Source organism: Adiantum capillus-veneris, chromosome 18, assembly GCF_014529385.1.
Source record: "Adiantum capillus-veneris isolate H3 chromosome 18, ASM1452938v2, whole genome shotgun sequence".
NCBI lineage: Eukaryota > Viridiplantae > Streptophyta > Polypodiopsida > Polypodiales > Pteridaceae > Adiantum > Adiantum capillus-veneris.
This window is the reverse complement of record NC_140948.1, coordinates 60,478,850-60,495,321: the sequence shown is the minus strand read 5'-3', so window position 1 is coordinate 60,495,321 and position 16,472 is coordinate 60,478,850. Positions and strand designations below refer to the sequence as shown.

The following is a 16,472-nucleotide window of genomic DNA, read 5'->3' as shown; positions in this document are numbered from 1 at the left end:
CATCTATCATCAGGTGTCTCTCCTCGAGCTGATAACCTTGGAGCCCAGTGTGATTGCTATAACATTGGGCTGCAATCATCGCTACGGGAACACTGTCTGTCCAAGCCAGTTTCGCCTATTCAAGAGCTTATGGACCATGCTACGGTCGGCTACAACCTTATGGAAGAAATCTAACCCTAACTCTAGAGGAAGTCTTAGGATAGAAAGCTAGACGTCTTTTTCGACTCGACTGACAAAGATACATCAAGAATGCTTTTTACGTTTGATTTAGACACTTTTTGAACTTTGATTGAGAATTGTTTGAAAATATTGTGTGAAATTTGTTTAAAATAGATGTTATCTGTTTTGAACCTGTTTTGGAGATTGCTTGATTGTGGTTTCAATACTAGTTTCAATGATTTGTGATTTACTCCCGAGAGAAGTACTAAAGAGCATTGATGGTTGATAATGCTTGCATGTACTCATGGCCCAAACCCTTGTGGTTATTTACGGGGGGAGTATTCGGTGTTTTTACTCGTGGCCCAGATCTAGATGATTATTTACCGGGTGTAGCAAGTTTGGACACTCCAAGCGTGAAATCAATAGCAACACACGAACAGAAACTTCAAAATCGCTGAACTTAAAAAGAGAGAGAGAGTCGACGCGGCCCGACGGAGTTCCGCGCTCAGAGGTATTGGCCCCAAAGTCTGGCCCCCCTTTTTGGTATTTCTTTATCATTAATCATTGAAAGTACAACTCCCGAGAGACCTCTGCTCTCAGACTTTGCATCCAGATGCTCTGCAAAGTGAGGCCCCAAGGGCTCTTGTCACAAAATGATGACGTGGTAGGACCACCCGTACTTTCCACTGATAGGCTGACGTGGATAGCGCGTACGAAATCGATGACGTGGCATGCTGACGTGTGATAGGCTGACGTGGATAGCCCGTACGAAATCGATGGCGTGGCATGTTGACGTGGTAGTACGGTGCTGACGTTCGTAATTTGCGCTGCTGACATGGAAGAATGTACGGAATTCAGCTTTTTGCGCTGGCTGCTTTTACTGGTAAATTTTGAGCCAGTTGCTTTTGGGAATACTTTGCTTTTGAGTTAAAATGCTTTTGGGGCTCTGCTTTTGGCATCCCTTTAAGAATAAATAAGCCCTAAGGGCCTCACTTCTCAGAGCATCTGGACGCAAAGTCTAAGAGCGGAGGTCCTCGACGGGAGTTAGACTTTGCTCAAGTTTTAATAAAATAAAGAAATACCGAAAGGGGCGCCAGGTTTTGGGGCCAATACCTCTGGGCATGGAACTACGTCGGGCCGTGTCGTCTCGAATAGAACTATGATTTAAAGTTGTGAAGTATTTTCAGTGAATCTCTCTCTTGTGTCGCGAGAGATGACTGCCAAAGTCTGTTACAGTGGTATTAGAGCACGGCCGATTTCTCTTCTACCGGGAAATCCGATCTTTCTTCTCGCGGCACATATGGATTCCGAAAAGAATCAGACGACTCCATGTGCCATCTCTGAAACGGGAGGGGTACGGAAAGTTCAAGCGGATTAGCAGGAAACGAGGACAGGCCACCTCGGGCTTCACAATATGAACTCATGGAGATAGCCGTTAACAACAGGTTGAAGAGTGCACAAAGCAGATGCTTCAGTCTGCCAAAGATCCACAGTATGCCAGATTTTTGACCCGACACCCGATGGATGAAATATATACTCATTGGCAGAAAGCCATTAAGTCACCAATAAAACTAGCAATCAAGAAACCTCATCTCTCACGGATGTTTACTGAAGATGAACTCGAGAACATTATTGAAAAGCGAGTCAACCAACTATTTGGGTCAAAGGAGAAGCAATTGAAGAAACAGAACAAAAAAGCTAACTTCCCTGGTTACTTGGGCCAAAAATCCTCTTCTGAGGAAGCAAGAAAACAGAAGAAGCGTGTACGCTTCGAAGCATTGTCCAATTCGTCTTCATCTTCTTCTAACAGCTCGAATAGCTCATCCTTTTCTGACTAGAGTGATGAGGACAAAAAGGGCAAGAAATGACGAAGGGACTATACGTTTTATTCAAAAAGGAAGCACTTTTCGAGAACTAATTAGTATGATTTTCTCGACGACAACGACAAGAAGGCCAAGGAATTCAAAGAAGGTAGACAAGCAGAAAAGTTTGAGCGGAAAAGTTTGAAACCTTTTTAGGGTTTCGAGATGCTCCCAAGATTGTAGTTTTTATCCAACTATTTGACATAGCATATTCTGGAGGCCGCTATACAAAGCACTCCAAGATTAGACGGGCAGCATCATTTTTGAAAGGATTGCAATGAACGGACATGATGGTCCACTCTCTTGTTAAGGAAACAAGCGCCGACAAAGTGACTAAAATTCAAGAAACTTTTTATTTCTTCATGGCTCACTCAAGAGTATGAACGAGATGTGAGAACCGACTAGAACCATCTTTGAATGATCAGGGGTGACACTTTGGATGATTACTGTGAAAGATTTTCTGATACTTTCCTTCTGACCTCAAGATCGGTTTTAAGGAACAGATTGAGAGGTTTTGTTGTGGACTCCCCAAAGAAATTCAAGACTACTGTCTTGAGAAGAAGTCAGAGTCCATTCAGCAATTGATGGGACATGCTAAGCGGGGATTCGCTATGCATTCAGGTAGCTTGACTTACCCACTAGATGAACCCTCGACCAATCAGAACAAAAACACACGACAAACAGATACACGAATTTGACTGACTGAAGACCAGAAAGATGAATATTTCAAAGCAAGAAAGTCTTTTGAACGTGGAGAGCCGGGACATATTGCTCCACAGTGCCCTGTTGCACGGTGCCCCACCAAGGCACAAGAATAAAGATGACTGACAGAATACAGCGGGATGAGGAGATACTCGTCCCAAAACAAATTTTAGATAGAACCTTAGGATAAATTAGCATTATTTTGCTATATGAATTTATGGAATAAGACATCTTGGAAAAAAAAAAGATCTTGAATTTTTGGATGAAACCAATGTTGTATGGAAGAACCTGTAATTTGTGAGCATATAACACGATAATGAATGAGGTGATAATGATGGCTTTAGGAGCGGTGATAGCTCCCAGATAAACCTGAATTGAAAAAGAGCGAGAAGATACTCGTTTAAGAACAGATACTGACTTTTCAAGACAGGAAAGAGAAAGGTAAAGTGAACGGTGGGTCTTAGATAAGAACCATCGGCTGAATGCGAAAAGAATGGAGGGGGAGGATGTCACCAGAAGGTGTATTTTTCCTATTGCCTTCCGTAAATAAGTATTAGATATATTTATTTTCTTTTTACTTGTTTGTCCCAAAACCCTTGAAAAGGTGCAAGTGGACATTGCATGGCCAGTGTGAAACGGCTGCAACCAAATGGGTTTCTCACATCGGGGATCTAGGTCGGCAGACAGGGACTGCCCGGGCCAGTTAGCACTGAATTCTGATGAGTATGGAAGCTCGTGTGCGCCAAACTGGAATCTCGGCCACTCGTCAAGTCACTGCAACTTTATAAGTTGAAAGGGGCCAGTAAATTAACCCACATTGTAGATGTTGGTCAAATGGTAGTCTTCAATGATGGTCAGGAGACCGATAGGGACGCCATGGAAGCATCTCCTAAAATTTGGGGAACTGCTATTTTTGACCGGAAAATGTGTTCGCGTCATTAGCTCTGGAATGACAAGGGGAACATTTTATTGCTATGCTGCCAAGTCAATTGACGCACCAGTTGAGATATTTTTAGCAGGGAAAGCCCAAACTCGGAAATTGGGCGACGCCTTCTGAACAGGAACCGGATTAGCTAATTGCTAATCCCCCACAGGTACGCACAGTTCCATCACGAAAGATTGCGAGTTTGGAGAGTTTTCTCGCGTGAAAACTCGTCCAATTCACAGGGGAACTGTCCCATTGCGTGCGGGAGCCCTTGGGACACGCGTAGGCATGTTCGCTCCGCTAAAAACGATCCGAAACAGGGAATTACAGCCTGCTGTGTTTTTCTGCAGGTTTAGGGTTTCGCACCTAAATTGCAAGGGAACATCGGGGGAGCCTCGTGAGAGCCTAGGGATGCGTGTACAAGCTTTTGGGCTCCCGGCAGTGAAAAACAGAGAATTACAGCCCGCTGAATTTCTGTGACAGCTCACCAGAAAGCTTCCAGATATCGAGGGAATCCATCCTAGACAGGTGTTTTTGACCTACAGGGGTTTTTGCACCGTTATGCTATCAAAATCTGGTCGAAAACCTGCGTTTTCAGCCCTCGCCAGGTTTGGACAGCTTTGTGAAAGCTTGTGCTAAGTGGTCGGATCGTCTACCTTAATTTGAATAAAGAAATACCGAAAGGGGCGCCAGTCTTTGGGGCCTACAGGGTGTCGGTCTCGTGTGCGCAGTGACATTCTAGTTGCTGGACGCAACTGTGTTCTCTTCCCTTCTCAGTGCTCTGTGTAAAGTTAACAGGTAATTGAAATAGTACCGCCCTCTACGTTGTACGGGCCGGTTATATGGTTCCATCGACGGGTTAGTCACTTTTTCTTCAAAAAGTGCAGCGTGGATTGTTGTGGGTGAAAGCAACACAGAGCTTGTCGATATGGCAGAGAAGAGAGACCAAGTACCTGAAGAGGGATCTTCCTCACATGGCACAGAGAAAATTCCTTCAACTCTTCAAGAAGAGGACGGGTTGTTTAGAACTCAACTGCGTTGTTGTATGGACATCTTTCAGCAGTTGGCTAACAACCCAAGGATGAAGGAATTCTTACAGGCTCCGACACAGGGTTTTCAGCCTCCTACACAAGGCATGACTGAGCCGTTGCAGGAAAAGGAGATTTCCAATGCGCAGAGGACTCATGATGCTCGAGGGAAAGCCCATGTGGTTGAGCAACTAGCGGTGTCCAATGATCCAAAGCAACTTGCTTTAGCTGGACAGGTACCGTTTGTGAATGGTCAAGGGAGCAATGAACAGGCTATGCATCAGACCCTTCCATTACCTAATACTTATCCTGGTTATTTTGGAGGTGGTTCAGTGTTTCAAGCTATGGCTGGACCTTCCACAGGTTATATGCCAGGGAATGTGTTCGAGACAATGCAAACAAGCATGGGTAACCCTATGTACACGAACATGGGTGTCCAACCTGGTTTTCAGGGTGCCTATGGCCAGTTTCGAGTGCCTGGAACACAATTTGGTATGGCTGGTTTTTCGCAACCATACGTACAAAATGCAGATATAACAGGGAAAACAGTTGATGCGAGTGCTGGAATGAACACTCATGGAGCACCACTGTTACAGGCACCTGTTTATGATAATGTGGCTCCTTTGAGTCAGCCTAAGGATTACAAGGAAGGTGGGCAGGGAGTGAAGTTTGAAACTTTCAGAGGAACTGAGGACCAATTAAAGGCCTTGACCTTCATACAGTAGTTCGATGCAGCTTATGCTGGAGGAAACTTCACGGAATCTTCAAAGATACGCAAGGCTGCCACTTTCTTGAAAGGGAATGCGCTCCAATGGTGGACCGCATTGTTGAACCAGGGTCAAGTCCCAACAACGTGGGTACAATTCAAACAACTTTTTGCGCCTGCAAGGTTGACAAACACTTTTGAAGTGGATGTAATGACGGAATGGCACGAGTTGAATGATAAACAGTGTGAGAATCTGGAAGAGTACAATAAACGGTTTTGGGCCGCTCTGTTGCCAGTCACCTCTTACAGGTTTGTGCCTTTGTCAGAACAAATTGAGAAGTATTGTTGCGGATTGCCCAAGAAAATCAGGGACTACTGCACAAAGACTACTGTCATGAATATGTTTCAGTTGATAGAGAATGCAAGAGTGGCCAGCAATCTGTCGAAGGGAGATTCCGATGGATTTAATAGCCACAAGAAAGGGTCCCAAGGCAAACAGTTTTCAGCCAAGGGCAATGTTGCAACAAAGCCTTTTGAATCTCCTGCAAAGAAGCCCTCCACTGAAGAAGCTGATACGTCCAAGAAGCAGTCTAAATCTTCTTCGGAACGAGGACAAGGACAAAAAGGGCATTTTTCTGGCAAAACTTTTCAAGAAAGGAAAGCTCTTAGGGAGGCCAAGAAATGCTACATTTGTGAACAGGAAGGACACTTTGCAAATGAGTGCCCACAGAAGAAGTCACAAGATAAGGATGACAAGTCAGGCCATAAAGGGAAGAAGCCAAAGCCGAGTGCAGGACTTGTTCCAGATTTGGTTGGAGATCAGCCAAACACAGATGCCACGGAGCTGTGCAGAGCTTGGGGCAAAGTTAGAGACCAGACAGTGCTGGTTTTCTTTGATCCAGGAGCCCGTGCAAATTTCATGTCACCAGAATTGGCATCAAAGTTGGGCATTCGTGCAGAGGAGATGGGTATGACAGGCGAAGCAGGTTTGGCATGCCCAAGACATTCAGAGCCTGTTACTCCCATTCTGGGAAAGCTTCGTCTGCACATTCAGAGCTATGTGGATGCGGAAGAATTTCATATTATGCCGCTTGAGGGCTGTGATGTGTTATTGGGTATCCCATGGTGTTACAGGTTGCATGCTATAGTGGATACTTACAACAAAAAGATTACCCTTGTACATAGAGGAAAGACTCATGTCCTTGATGTAAAGCTTAAAGGCGAGTTTGTTCCAGTTGTTTCTGCTTCTGCTATTTCATCTGTAATAAAGAATCATCTTTCTGCGTACTTGATCTTTGCAAAAGAAGTACCTCAAGTTGTATCTAATTTGTCTACCTTAGATAAAGACATGTCAACTTTTTTGAGTGGTTTCAGTGATTGTTTTTCGGACTCTTTGCCAGAGGAGTTACCTCCTGAGAGACCTGAGGATCATACTATAGATCTTGTGCTAGGTTCTAGTCCACCGAATAGACCACCATACAGGGTTAGTGCAGCCCAGCAAAAAGAGATTATGGGTCATGTCAACGAGATTTTAGAGAAGGGGCTGATTCAGCCCAGTTCATCCCCTTTTTGTTCGCTTGTACTCTTAGTGCAGAAGAAGGATGGTTCATGGCGCATGTGCATTGACTATCGCGCCTTGAATAAGAATACTATCAAGAACAAGTTCCCCATACCGAGGATAGATGACATTCTTGATCGGCTTGAGGGAGCGTCATTGTTTACAAGAATAGACCTAAAGAGCGGGTATCATCAGATACGCATTAGACCAGAAGATGTCCATAAGACTGCGTTCAGGACAACATTTGGTCTCTATGAGTTTCTTGTCATGCCATTTGGTCTCACAAATGCTCCTGCCACATTTAATAGAATGATGGACAGAATTTTTAGACCACATAGAAACTTCGTGGGTACCTTCTTTGATGACATGATTGTCTACTCAAAGTCTGAAGAGGAGCATAGGGATCACTTGACTGCAGTTTTCAATGAGTTACGTAAGAACAGGCTACTCATTAATGCGAAGAAGAGTGAATTCTTTTTGCAAGAGATTCACTTCCTTGGGCACATTGTTTCAAAGGATGGGGTACGCATGGATCCCGCTAAAGTGGAAGCAATTAGGTCATGGCCAGACTTGAAGTCCGTACATGACATTCGAAGCTTTCTAGGCTTATGTTCCTATTACAGGAGGTTCATCCGAAATTTTGCTGAGATTGCTTCTCCACTCCATGCACTGCAAGGAAAAGGAGTTACTTTCAAGTGGATGGCCAAGGAAATTTTAGCGTTCAAACACTTGAAAGAGAAGCTGACTTCAAATCCGGTAATTATTTTGCCAGATCTTTCTAAACCTTTTGTGGTTCAATGTGATGCGTGTGGCCATAGTCTTGGTGCAGTTTTAATGCAGAATGGCCGAGTAGTCGCATATGAGAGCAGAATTCTTTTGAAGACTGAAAGGAACTTGCAAGTCTATGAGAAAGAATTGCTGGCAATAATTCATGCTCTCACTAGTTGGAAACACTATTTGCTAGGGGCTGATTTTGTTGTCCAAACGGATCATCAAACCTTGCGATATTTTCTTACACAGACGAAGTTGTCTGAGAAGCACATGCGATGGGCAAACATCTTGTCAATGTTCCATTTTCAGATGTGCATGTGCAAGGGAAAAAGAACGTGGTGGCTGATGCGTTGTCACGAAAGCCCCAAATTTCAGCAGTGTCGATTCCGTACCATTGTGAACTAAACGAAATGAAGACACAATATGCTGAAGATTCATATTTTGCAAGGATCTATGACCAGCTTGTTGATGGGCAACATCATGAGCACTATATGCTTAAGAATGACTTTCTCATGATGCATGGAAAGTTATGCGTTACTAAACAGTTACGGCCAAAGATTTTGATGGAAAGTCATGCTCCACCTTATGCTGGGCATCGTGGAATTGATGCAACAGTGAAAAGGGTTGAGGTATTCTTCTATTGGCCAGCTTTGCGTCAAGATGTTGACACATTTGTAAGATCATGCTTAGTATGCCAAAAAGTCAAATTTGACAGACAAAGGCAACCGGGATTGTTGCAGCCATTGCCGATCCCTGATAGGCCATGGGAAAGTATAGCAATGGACTTTATCTTTGATCTTCCAAGGACGCAAACAGGAAATGATGGGATTTGGACTATCATTTGTAAGTTCAATAAGCAGGCCCATTTCATTCCTTTAGGAAGAAGATAAAGCCACAACACATGGACAAGATATTTATGAGCAATATCTTTAAATATCATGGGATGCCTCAATCAATTGTCAGTGACAGGGATCCACGTGTGTCACCAGGAGGTGTATTTTTCCTGTTGCCTTCCGTAAATAAGTATTAGATATATTAATTTTATTTTTACTTGTTTGTCCCAAAACCCTTGAAAAGGTGCAAGTGGACATTGCATGGCCAGTGTGAAACGGCTGCAGCCAAATGGGTTTCTCACATTGGGGATCTAGGTCGGTCAGACAGGGACTGCCCGGGCCAGTTAGCACTGAATTTTGATGAGTATAGAAGCTCATGTGCGCCAAACTGGAATCTGGGCCACTCGTCAAGTCACTGCAACTTTATAAGTTGAAAGGGGCCAGTAAATTAACCCACATTAGAGATGTTGGTCAAATGGTAGTCTTCAATGATGGTCAGGAGACCGATAGGGACGCCATGGAAGCATCTCCTAAAATTTAGGGAACTGCTATTTTTGACCGGAAAATGTGTTTGCGTCATTAGCTCTGGAATGACAAGGGGAACATTTTATTGCTCTGCTGCCAAGTCAACTGACGCACCAATTGAGATATTTTTAGCAGGGAAAGCCCAAACTCGGAAACTGGGCGACGTGTGAGCCTGTGAGCGATTCTGCCACTCTGGGAGGCAAAAACGAGCTACATATCAACAAAGGGGGCGCCATTTTCAGCCTCAGGTGGATTGTAGCAGGTACAGAAGCTATGGAATGCTTACCTTGCCCTCTATGCATAGTATGGTGATGGGAGTGATGCCCCGCACGCTACATATTGCTCTCTTTCTCCCCTACGTACAGTATGTTATGCCCCACTAGTGGGCTTCTCATTTGACCTATGTACAGTTCTGGGGGTTTATGCGCGTTTGCCAAGGCAAGAGCCTTCTGAACAGGAACCGGATTAGCTAATTGCTAATCCCCCACAGGTACGCACAGTTCCATCACGAAAGATTGCGAGTTTGGAGAGTTTTCTCACGTGAAAACTCGTCCAATTCACAGGGGAACTGTCCCATTGCGTGCGGGAGCCCTTGGGACACGCGTAGGCGTGTTCGCTCCGCTAAAAACGATCCGAAACAGGGAATTACAGCCTGCTGTGTTTTTCTGCAAGTTTAGGGTTTCGCACCTAAACTACAAGGGAACATCGGGGGAGCCTCATGAGAGCCTTGGGATGCGTGTACAAGCTTTTGGGCTCCCGGCAGTGAAAAACAGAGAATTACAGCCCGCTGAATTTCTGTGACAGCTCACCAGAAAGCTTCCAGATATCGAGGGAATCAGGTGTTTTTGACCTACAGGGGTTTTTGCGCCGTTATGCTGTCGAAATCCGATCGAAAACCTGCGTTTTCAGCCCTCGCCAGGTTTGGACAGCTTTGTGAAAGCTTGTGCTAAGTGGTCGGATCGTCTACCTTAATTTGAATAAAGAAATACCGAAAGGGGCGCCAGTCTTTGGGGCCTACAGGGTGTCAGTCTCGTGTGCGCAGTGACATTCTAGTCGCTGGACGCAACTGTGTTCTCTTCCCTTCTCAGTGCTCTGTGTAAAGTTAACAGGTAATTGAAATAGTACCGCCCTCTACGTTGTACGGGCCGGTTATAGAGGACCTACCAGATACTCCTCGGAATTGGAACTTTACCTCGATGCTTTTGGTCTAGGAATGGCTATTCCAAGAAGTTCCCACAGATCAACGGGTTGAATCTGGTGCAAGCAGGACTGCACAAGAAGGGAGTTACTCCACTCCTTGCACATTGAGTTCCCTTTGGGTTTCAAAGATACTGATGGAATGATAGTATTCTGCTGAATGACTTTATGAGAGAAGTACTTCGGCTTGGGATCCCCGAAAATGATTTCTCGCGCACGACAATGCTTGAGGCGAATGATTACTCGCACACGACAGTGCTTGAATCAAAAATCTCTATAGACATGACCGCAGTATGGGATTAGTTAATCCAACATCAGTGAGGTACGGGATGGATCGAGATGCAATTACTAAATACATTTCTGGCAGTCATGGTCTCAGATTTGGAATAAATTTTTTTTGTGATTTATTTGTCATGTGATGTCCTGTGATGTCATGTGAAGTGATGTGAATATGCACTGACTGAGTCGTCTTTGTGCAAGTGCTAGATTCGTATTGTCTAGTGCGTCGGTACTTAGAGTCAGTGTCTACTAATTGGTTTATGGCCTCTGTTTGTTTTGTAGGCGTAATCGAGGGCGATTACAATTCTTTCAAGAGGAGGGTATGTCACAAAGTGATGATATGACAAGACCACCGGACTTTCCACTGACACGCTTGACGCTGACAAGCCATACGAAATCAGTGACGTGGCAGTACAGTGCTAACATCTGTAATTTGCACTGCTGACGTGGTAGATTGTACGGAATTCTGCTTTTTGTGTTGATTGCTTTTACTGGTAGATTTTGAGACAGTTGCTTTTGGGAATACTTTGCTTTTGAGTTTAACTGCTTTTAGGGCTCTGCTTTTGGCATCCCTTGTAAGAATAAATAAGCCCTAAGGGCCTCACTTCTCAGAGCATCTGGACGCAAAGTCTGAGAGCGAAGGTCCCCGACGGGTGTTGTACTTTGCTCAAGATTTAACCAAATATATATATATATATATATAAGTTGTAAAGTATTTCCAGTGAATCTCTCTTGTGTCGCAACAAATTCTAGACTTGGGGTGCCCAAGTCTGTTACAGCTCTTATAAATTTACAAGGGATGCCAAAAGCAAAGCCCCAAAAGCAGTTGAACTCAAAAGCAACTTGTTCCAAAAGCATCTGGTCCAAACAACTGCCAAAAAGCAGCCAATGCAAATTACAGAATTCCATATAGCCTGTCACGTGGCATTTCAACGCAAAATGCGGAGGTCCGTACAACTGTCATGTCAACATGACAGCGCAATCTTCAAAAATTCGTAATGTTGTGCTGACCCTACTGCCATGTCAGTAGTGGCATGTCATCAGTTTGTGACACCGAGGGAATATTAAGTAGGATATAGTATGAGCACTGGTTACTCTCAGCATCTCCAAGCGACGCATGCTGCGGCCTGTGGAGCGTGTGGTTGTAAAGACCTCTATATCTCATGGCCCGGAACTCTTTAGATTATTTGCGGGAGGAGTGATGAGGGGTTCTTGAACAACTCATGGGCCAGACCGGAATATTTATTTGCGAGCAGGGGGGTGTTCATCAGCAACTATATGTTTTTATGCCTTGTAACATATATATGTAAGCATCTGTGTTGCATTGTAATGTGCCAATCACTAAGTATTCCTGATTGGGTGAGATTGCCTATGTATGTAAATTTAGTGCATCGAGACACCCGTTACAGATCAGTGCAATGTGGGTGTGATGACTAATTTTACTGTGCCAAAGTATTAAGAGCTTCGATATGGAATGAGAAAATTGAACCGACCCTCAGAATGACCCTCGGATATTTTTGAACTAACTTGAGTTGTTTTGCAGATGTAATCGCAGATGATTACTCTTCTTTCAAGGAGGGGGGATGACAAACTGTTGACGTGTCAAGCACTTGCAAATCCTAGCCAATGGTCCTAAACCCTAGTAGAAGCTGAAGAAGACAAAGTTCTCACCAACTTACAGTTCCTCGCCGAGTAGCCTAAGTATTACAGAAAGGGTTAGGATTAAAATCCTAACCCCCAACAACTTATGGGACCCCGTCCGAAAGGGCCTAGAGTAAAGCGGACACTAACATAAATAATTTGCGTAAATAAATGATAAAGTGGTTGTTGTACGGATCTTCTGCAAATTGCACTGACATGCTGATGACATGACGCTCTATAGACACCCGCGTTTTACGCTACTAACGTGGCAATTGTACGAATTATTTGCAAATTACGTTAGTGGCTTTTGGGCACCAGTTTTGGAACCAAATGCTTTTGGATAAGCTGCTTTTCATGTAAACTGCTTTTGATGGCCAAGGGGCCTTTAAATATGTGCCAAGGGCTCACTCTCTCGCATGCTTCCGTGTGGAGATGCAAGGCAGTGGTGTCGGTGATGTATTGAGTTGAAGCAATGTAAAGAAATCCCGAAAGGGACGCCATGGTGTGGGCCATCGGTCTCTTGGGGTGGAACTCCGCCACTCCGTGTCTTGTGTGCAGTGTCTCTCTTTCAGTTTAGTTGTTTTGACGCGTCTAAGTCTGTTCAGTCTGTTCTTTTCTGTTGGCACATGGTGCCCTCCCATTACAAGGAGAGAGAAACACAAGAGAGAAGATGGAGAGAGAGTGTACACAAGCTCTACAGGGCAACAAACTCTGCTAACAAGAGTGCAAGGCCTCCAATTCTTGCTCAATAGAAATTGAGTTAACCATATGCCATCTTCTTTTTTGTACAAGCAATTGACTTACACTAGACTCTCGACTCGCGTCATTCTTGTTCAACAAGAGCTGAGATAACCAAAACGTGATCGTTTTTTGCACAAGCATCACAATTAGTTGACCAATTTTTCTTACTTTAACTAGACTAGGCAAGTTGGCTCACAAGGCCCCAGCAAAGATGAGCAAAAGGAGTACTCTTTGACAAGAAAAACGGATTGAGAAGATCCACACTTACTACAGCAAAGACAAGCAAAAGGAGCATTCTTTGACAAAGGCTAGTAAATCCCTTCTCTCATACTTATCAAGATCAATGAACCAAAATCTTCCAAGCACACGTAAAATGTCAAGGCTGAGCTACAGTTTCTACTGATTAACGTAACCAGCAATTGACACACGACCCAAGGTGTCACCCCCTCTTAAGGGCTAAAACATCTCAAAGGCTGCGATAGTGGTACCTTTGTCAGCTAAGCATACTTTACATATTCACCCATAATAAAGTCTAAAGCAGCTCGTGTAAAATGCGAAATCACAAACATGAGAGCATTAAGCACAGAAACATAAGCATTTGCTTATATTCACATAAAAACTATTTTGCACTATGCCTCAGAATAACAATTTTACCTGGCCAAGACCCTCCATTATGGTAGCTCCACCGCGTGTTCTTTGGATCACATCCAGTCACAATTCTCCACTCATGGTTTTCCAAAGCAGGATAAGCAACTTTAAGAGGCATCTCTCCAACAAGATCCTCCCATCTTTCTTCAAAAAGGTCCATGATGGCAGCCTCCTGCTCTGGAGTTGCCAAAGATGATAGTATTGCAACACAGTTACCAACACAGAACCACCTGAAATCCATACGTGCAGGGCTGACATTCCCTATAAAGTAGCCACCTTTCATGGGCATAAAATCAAACACCCAATCAGGAATGGAATCTGGTATCACATTAAACTTATTGACAGCTGTATGAGAATACTCCTCTGTCTTGTATCTGTAAATATTGTTGAGCTGTGGAAAGTCAAGCCAAAAGTACTCTCTCATGTGGAAACTGAGAGCATGTAAGCGCTTGTCAATGCGCTCAATAAACTCCTTACCACCTCCTTCAGGCTTGAGGAGAACTCGAGCACACCTAAGTGCCAAGAAGAAAAGAGTTTGTATTTCAACAGGATAACCATAAATTCCCTGCAAGAGACGATAATTTAAAATTCTGAAGATTAACCTTAGCAGTAGTTTGAGGCCATTCACTACATAAGGAATTAATAAGTCTCAAACACGAAGCACAGCATACCATTCTGCGGTCCACCATGCAGCAACCATCTGCACATAATAGAGTTGGAAATGTATCAAAACCTTCCGAAAGACACAAAGAAAGAATAAGACGCATTCCGCGCTGGAAGTCAGGTAAATCTGCAAGTGAATGGTCCCCAGTAGACTTGGTGTATGCCCGTAAAAGAATAATCCACCAAAACCCTGAATCAACTGGAGCCACTCTGCCGATTGCACTTTCTCCAAAATCAGCAATCATAGTGTCTGTGTTGCGGTTGGCATCATGGAGAACTTTGAAACTGGCTGGCATAACCCCCGCCCCCAGAGTAAAATTATCTATCTGCTTGGTTAGTGCTTGCAATCGTAGAGTTTTAATCAGAAAATTTTTGACAATCTCAGGTTCCCCATTCATGAGAAATGCCAACGCACTTGGGAAGAAATCTCTCACAAACACCTGGCATTACACCAAGCAGGCAGCTTAATGACACATTCGCTACACTTCACAGAAATAGTCTTCAAACATACAAGCTGTAGCAGAAGATACATCAAGTAATGAAAGAAAATTTCTTTAGACAAAAGAGCCTTGGTACAAGGTAACCCAGTTCCTGAATGTGAAACGGCGAGTAGAAATAGGGAACCACAATGGCCCATAACGCACATAACATAAAGTGCACGAACACCACAAAAGAAATTATCCTGACATACATTAAGCTAACTAGTGTAGACGGATGAAATCAGAATGCACGCATATACAAGAAGAAACCCCAGCAACCTTGTGTGGTGTGTCCGTGAAGCAGCAGATGTGCACATGCACATAACACACAATTCACTCTTAGAACAAAGACCATTCACTACATACCTGTAAAAATTAAACTTTACTGCCCAGACACACACAAATGCACACTCTTTGAGAAAAAGTTTGTAAACACAGGCATAGACATTCATGCAGAAAGAAGAATTTTAGGTAACCTGATTATAGTTGAGCGAGTCTTCAGTAGGATCCAATGCAGCTATGGTCCCAACAGGCATTCCTCGAAAGTAGACCAAAGATTTCCTTAGTGCGTCCCATGCATCAGTGAGCATGGGGTGCGGCTCAAAGTGGGACGGATGAAATGTTGCTGACCGCGGAGTGTTTGTAGAGGATCTGATGCTTGGAGACAAAATGACATCCAAATGATCTGTGCTCCTTATGCGTGCAGAGATCTCTCCTACTACATCCACAAAGGTCTTCTCCTCACAGGATCTGTGTGTGTTTAGGTGAAGTAGCCTGGGCTTCATGTCCACATATCTAAATGCATCCACCTCTCCATTTTTGTCAGGAAAACCATTTGCATGCTCTAAAGCATCGAGCAGCCTTTCAGCCAACACATTGGAAGGCATGGTTTCTTGGTGTTTCCCTGCGGTGGGAGGGAAACCAGCTTCTTGCCCCGAAGCAAATGTAGATGTTTTGGGAAAAACAATCAGAAAAAAGACAGTTTCGCTTTCATCAAACTGAAACGCAGCGCAATGCAACCGCAGCAGCTATTGTGACGCTGAAAAAGGGAGGTTAAAAACAGAAAAGCAACTGCGTTATGTTGTCACGGTCTTCATGAACTCGGAGAGTCGTGGTAAAACGCTCTGCAGAGAATGGAGCTCAGATGGAGCTTCGTCTTCGCAAAAAAAAAGTGCGCAGGCCGTGTAAGTCTGAACGTAACTGCCTCATCGAGTAAGTTTTTTCTGCGCGTTACGAGAGACTAGAGAAAGGTTGCAAGCAATGCCTTCTATGGCTTGCATGCACACAGGAGGCGAGAAGAGTTCAACAGGAGGGCTCGCGCAAAATGGAAAAGAGATGGAAAAACCGGATCAAGAAAAAACCCACCTCAAAAAATGAAAATGGAAAAACCCACGAGAAGAAGAAGGGAGAAGAACGGAGCTATGAAAGGCTTAGGCTAAATGGGGATTTTGCGAGTGCTCCGTTAAGAGAAGGAAGGTGAAAAAACACGCAGAAGCGAGGGTGGCAGGAGGAAAAGTACCTGTCTGAGGGAAAGCAAGAAATGGGTTGTGCAGATAATAGCTTTTACAAAAAGCAGAAAAGAAAAGCTGGCTATGGCGGTCCAAGCGTGGGGCTACCAACGCAGATGCGAGAGGGGGAGGACAAGCAGCAGCAGCAAAGAGGCCAGTGTGCCTTGCCTGTAAGAGCGGAAAGTAAAGATATTATAAAAGAGTAGATAAATATTATTACTTTGTAGAGATATTTGATTTTCTCCCT

General features: G+C 44.1%; 1 protein-coding gene across 1 annotated transcript in view; it reads right to left on the bottom strand.

The window, feature by feature from the left end:
• The window catches only part of LOC147435742 (putative alkaline/neutral invertase F), a 53,720-nt gene extending 37,570 nt beyond the window's left edge, over positions 1-16,150 (bottom strand). Inside the window, exons 1-3 of the mRNA XM_086488717.1 lie at positions 15,194-16,150; positions 14,247-14,678; positions 13,582-14,140 (exon numbers count right to left, since the gene is read on the bottom strand). Of these exons, the coding sequence (XP_086344843.1) occupies positions 13,582-14,140; positions 14,247-14,678; positions 15,194-15,604 (1,402 nt within the window). The 5' untranslated portion in view covers positions 15,605-16,150. The remainder of the gene's footprint in view (positions 1-13,581; positions 14,141-14,246; positions 14,679-15,193) is intronic.
• Between the last annotated feature and the right edge of the window lie 322 nt (positions 16,151-16,472).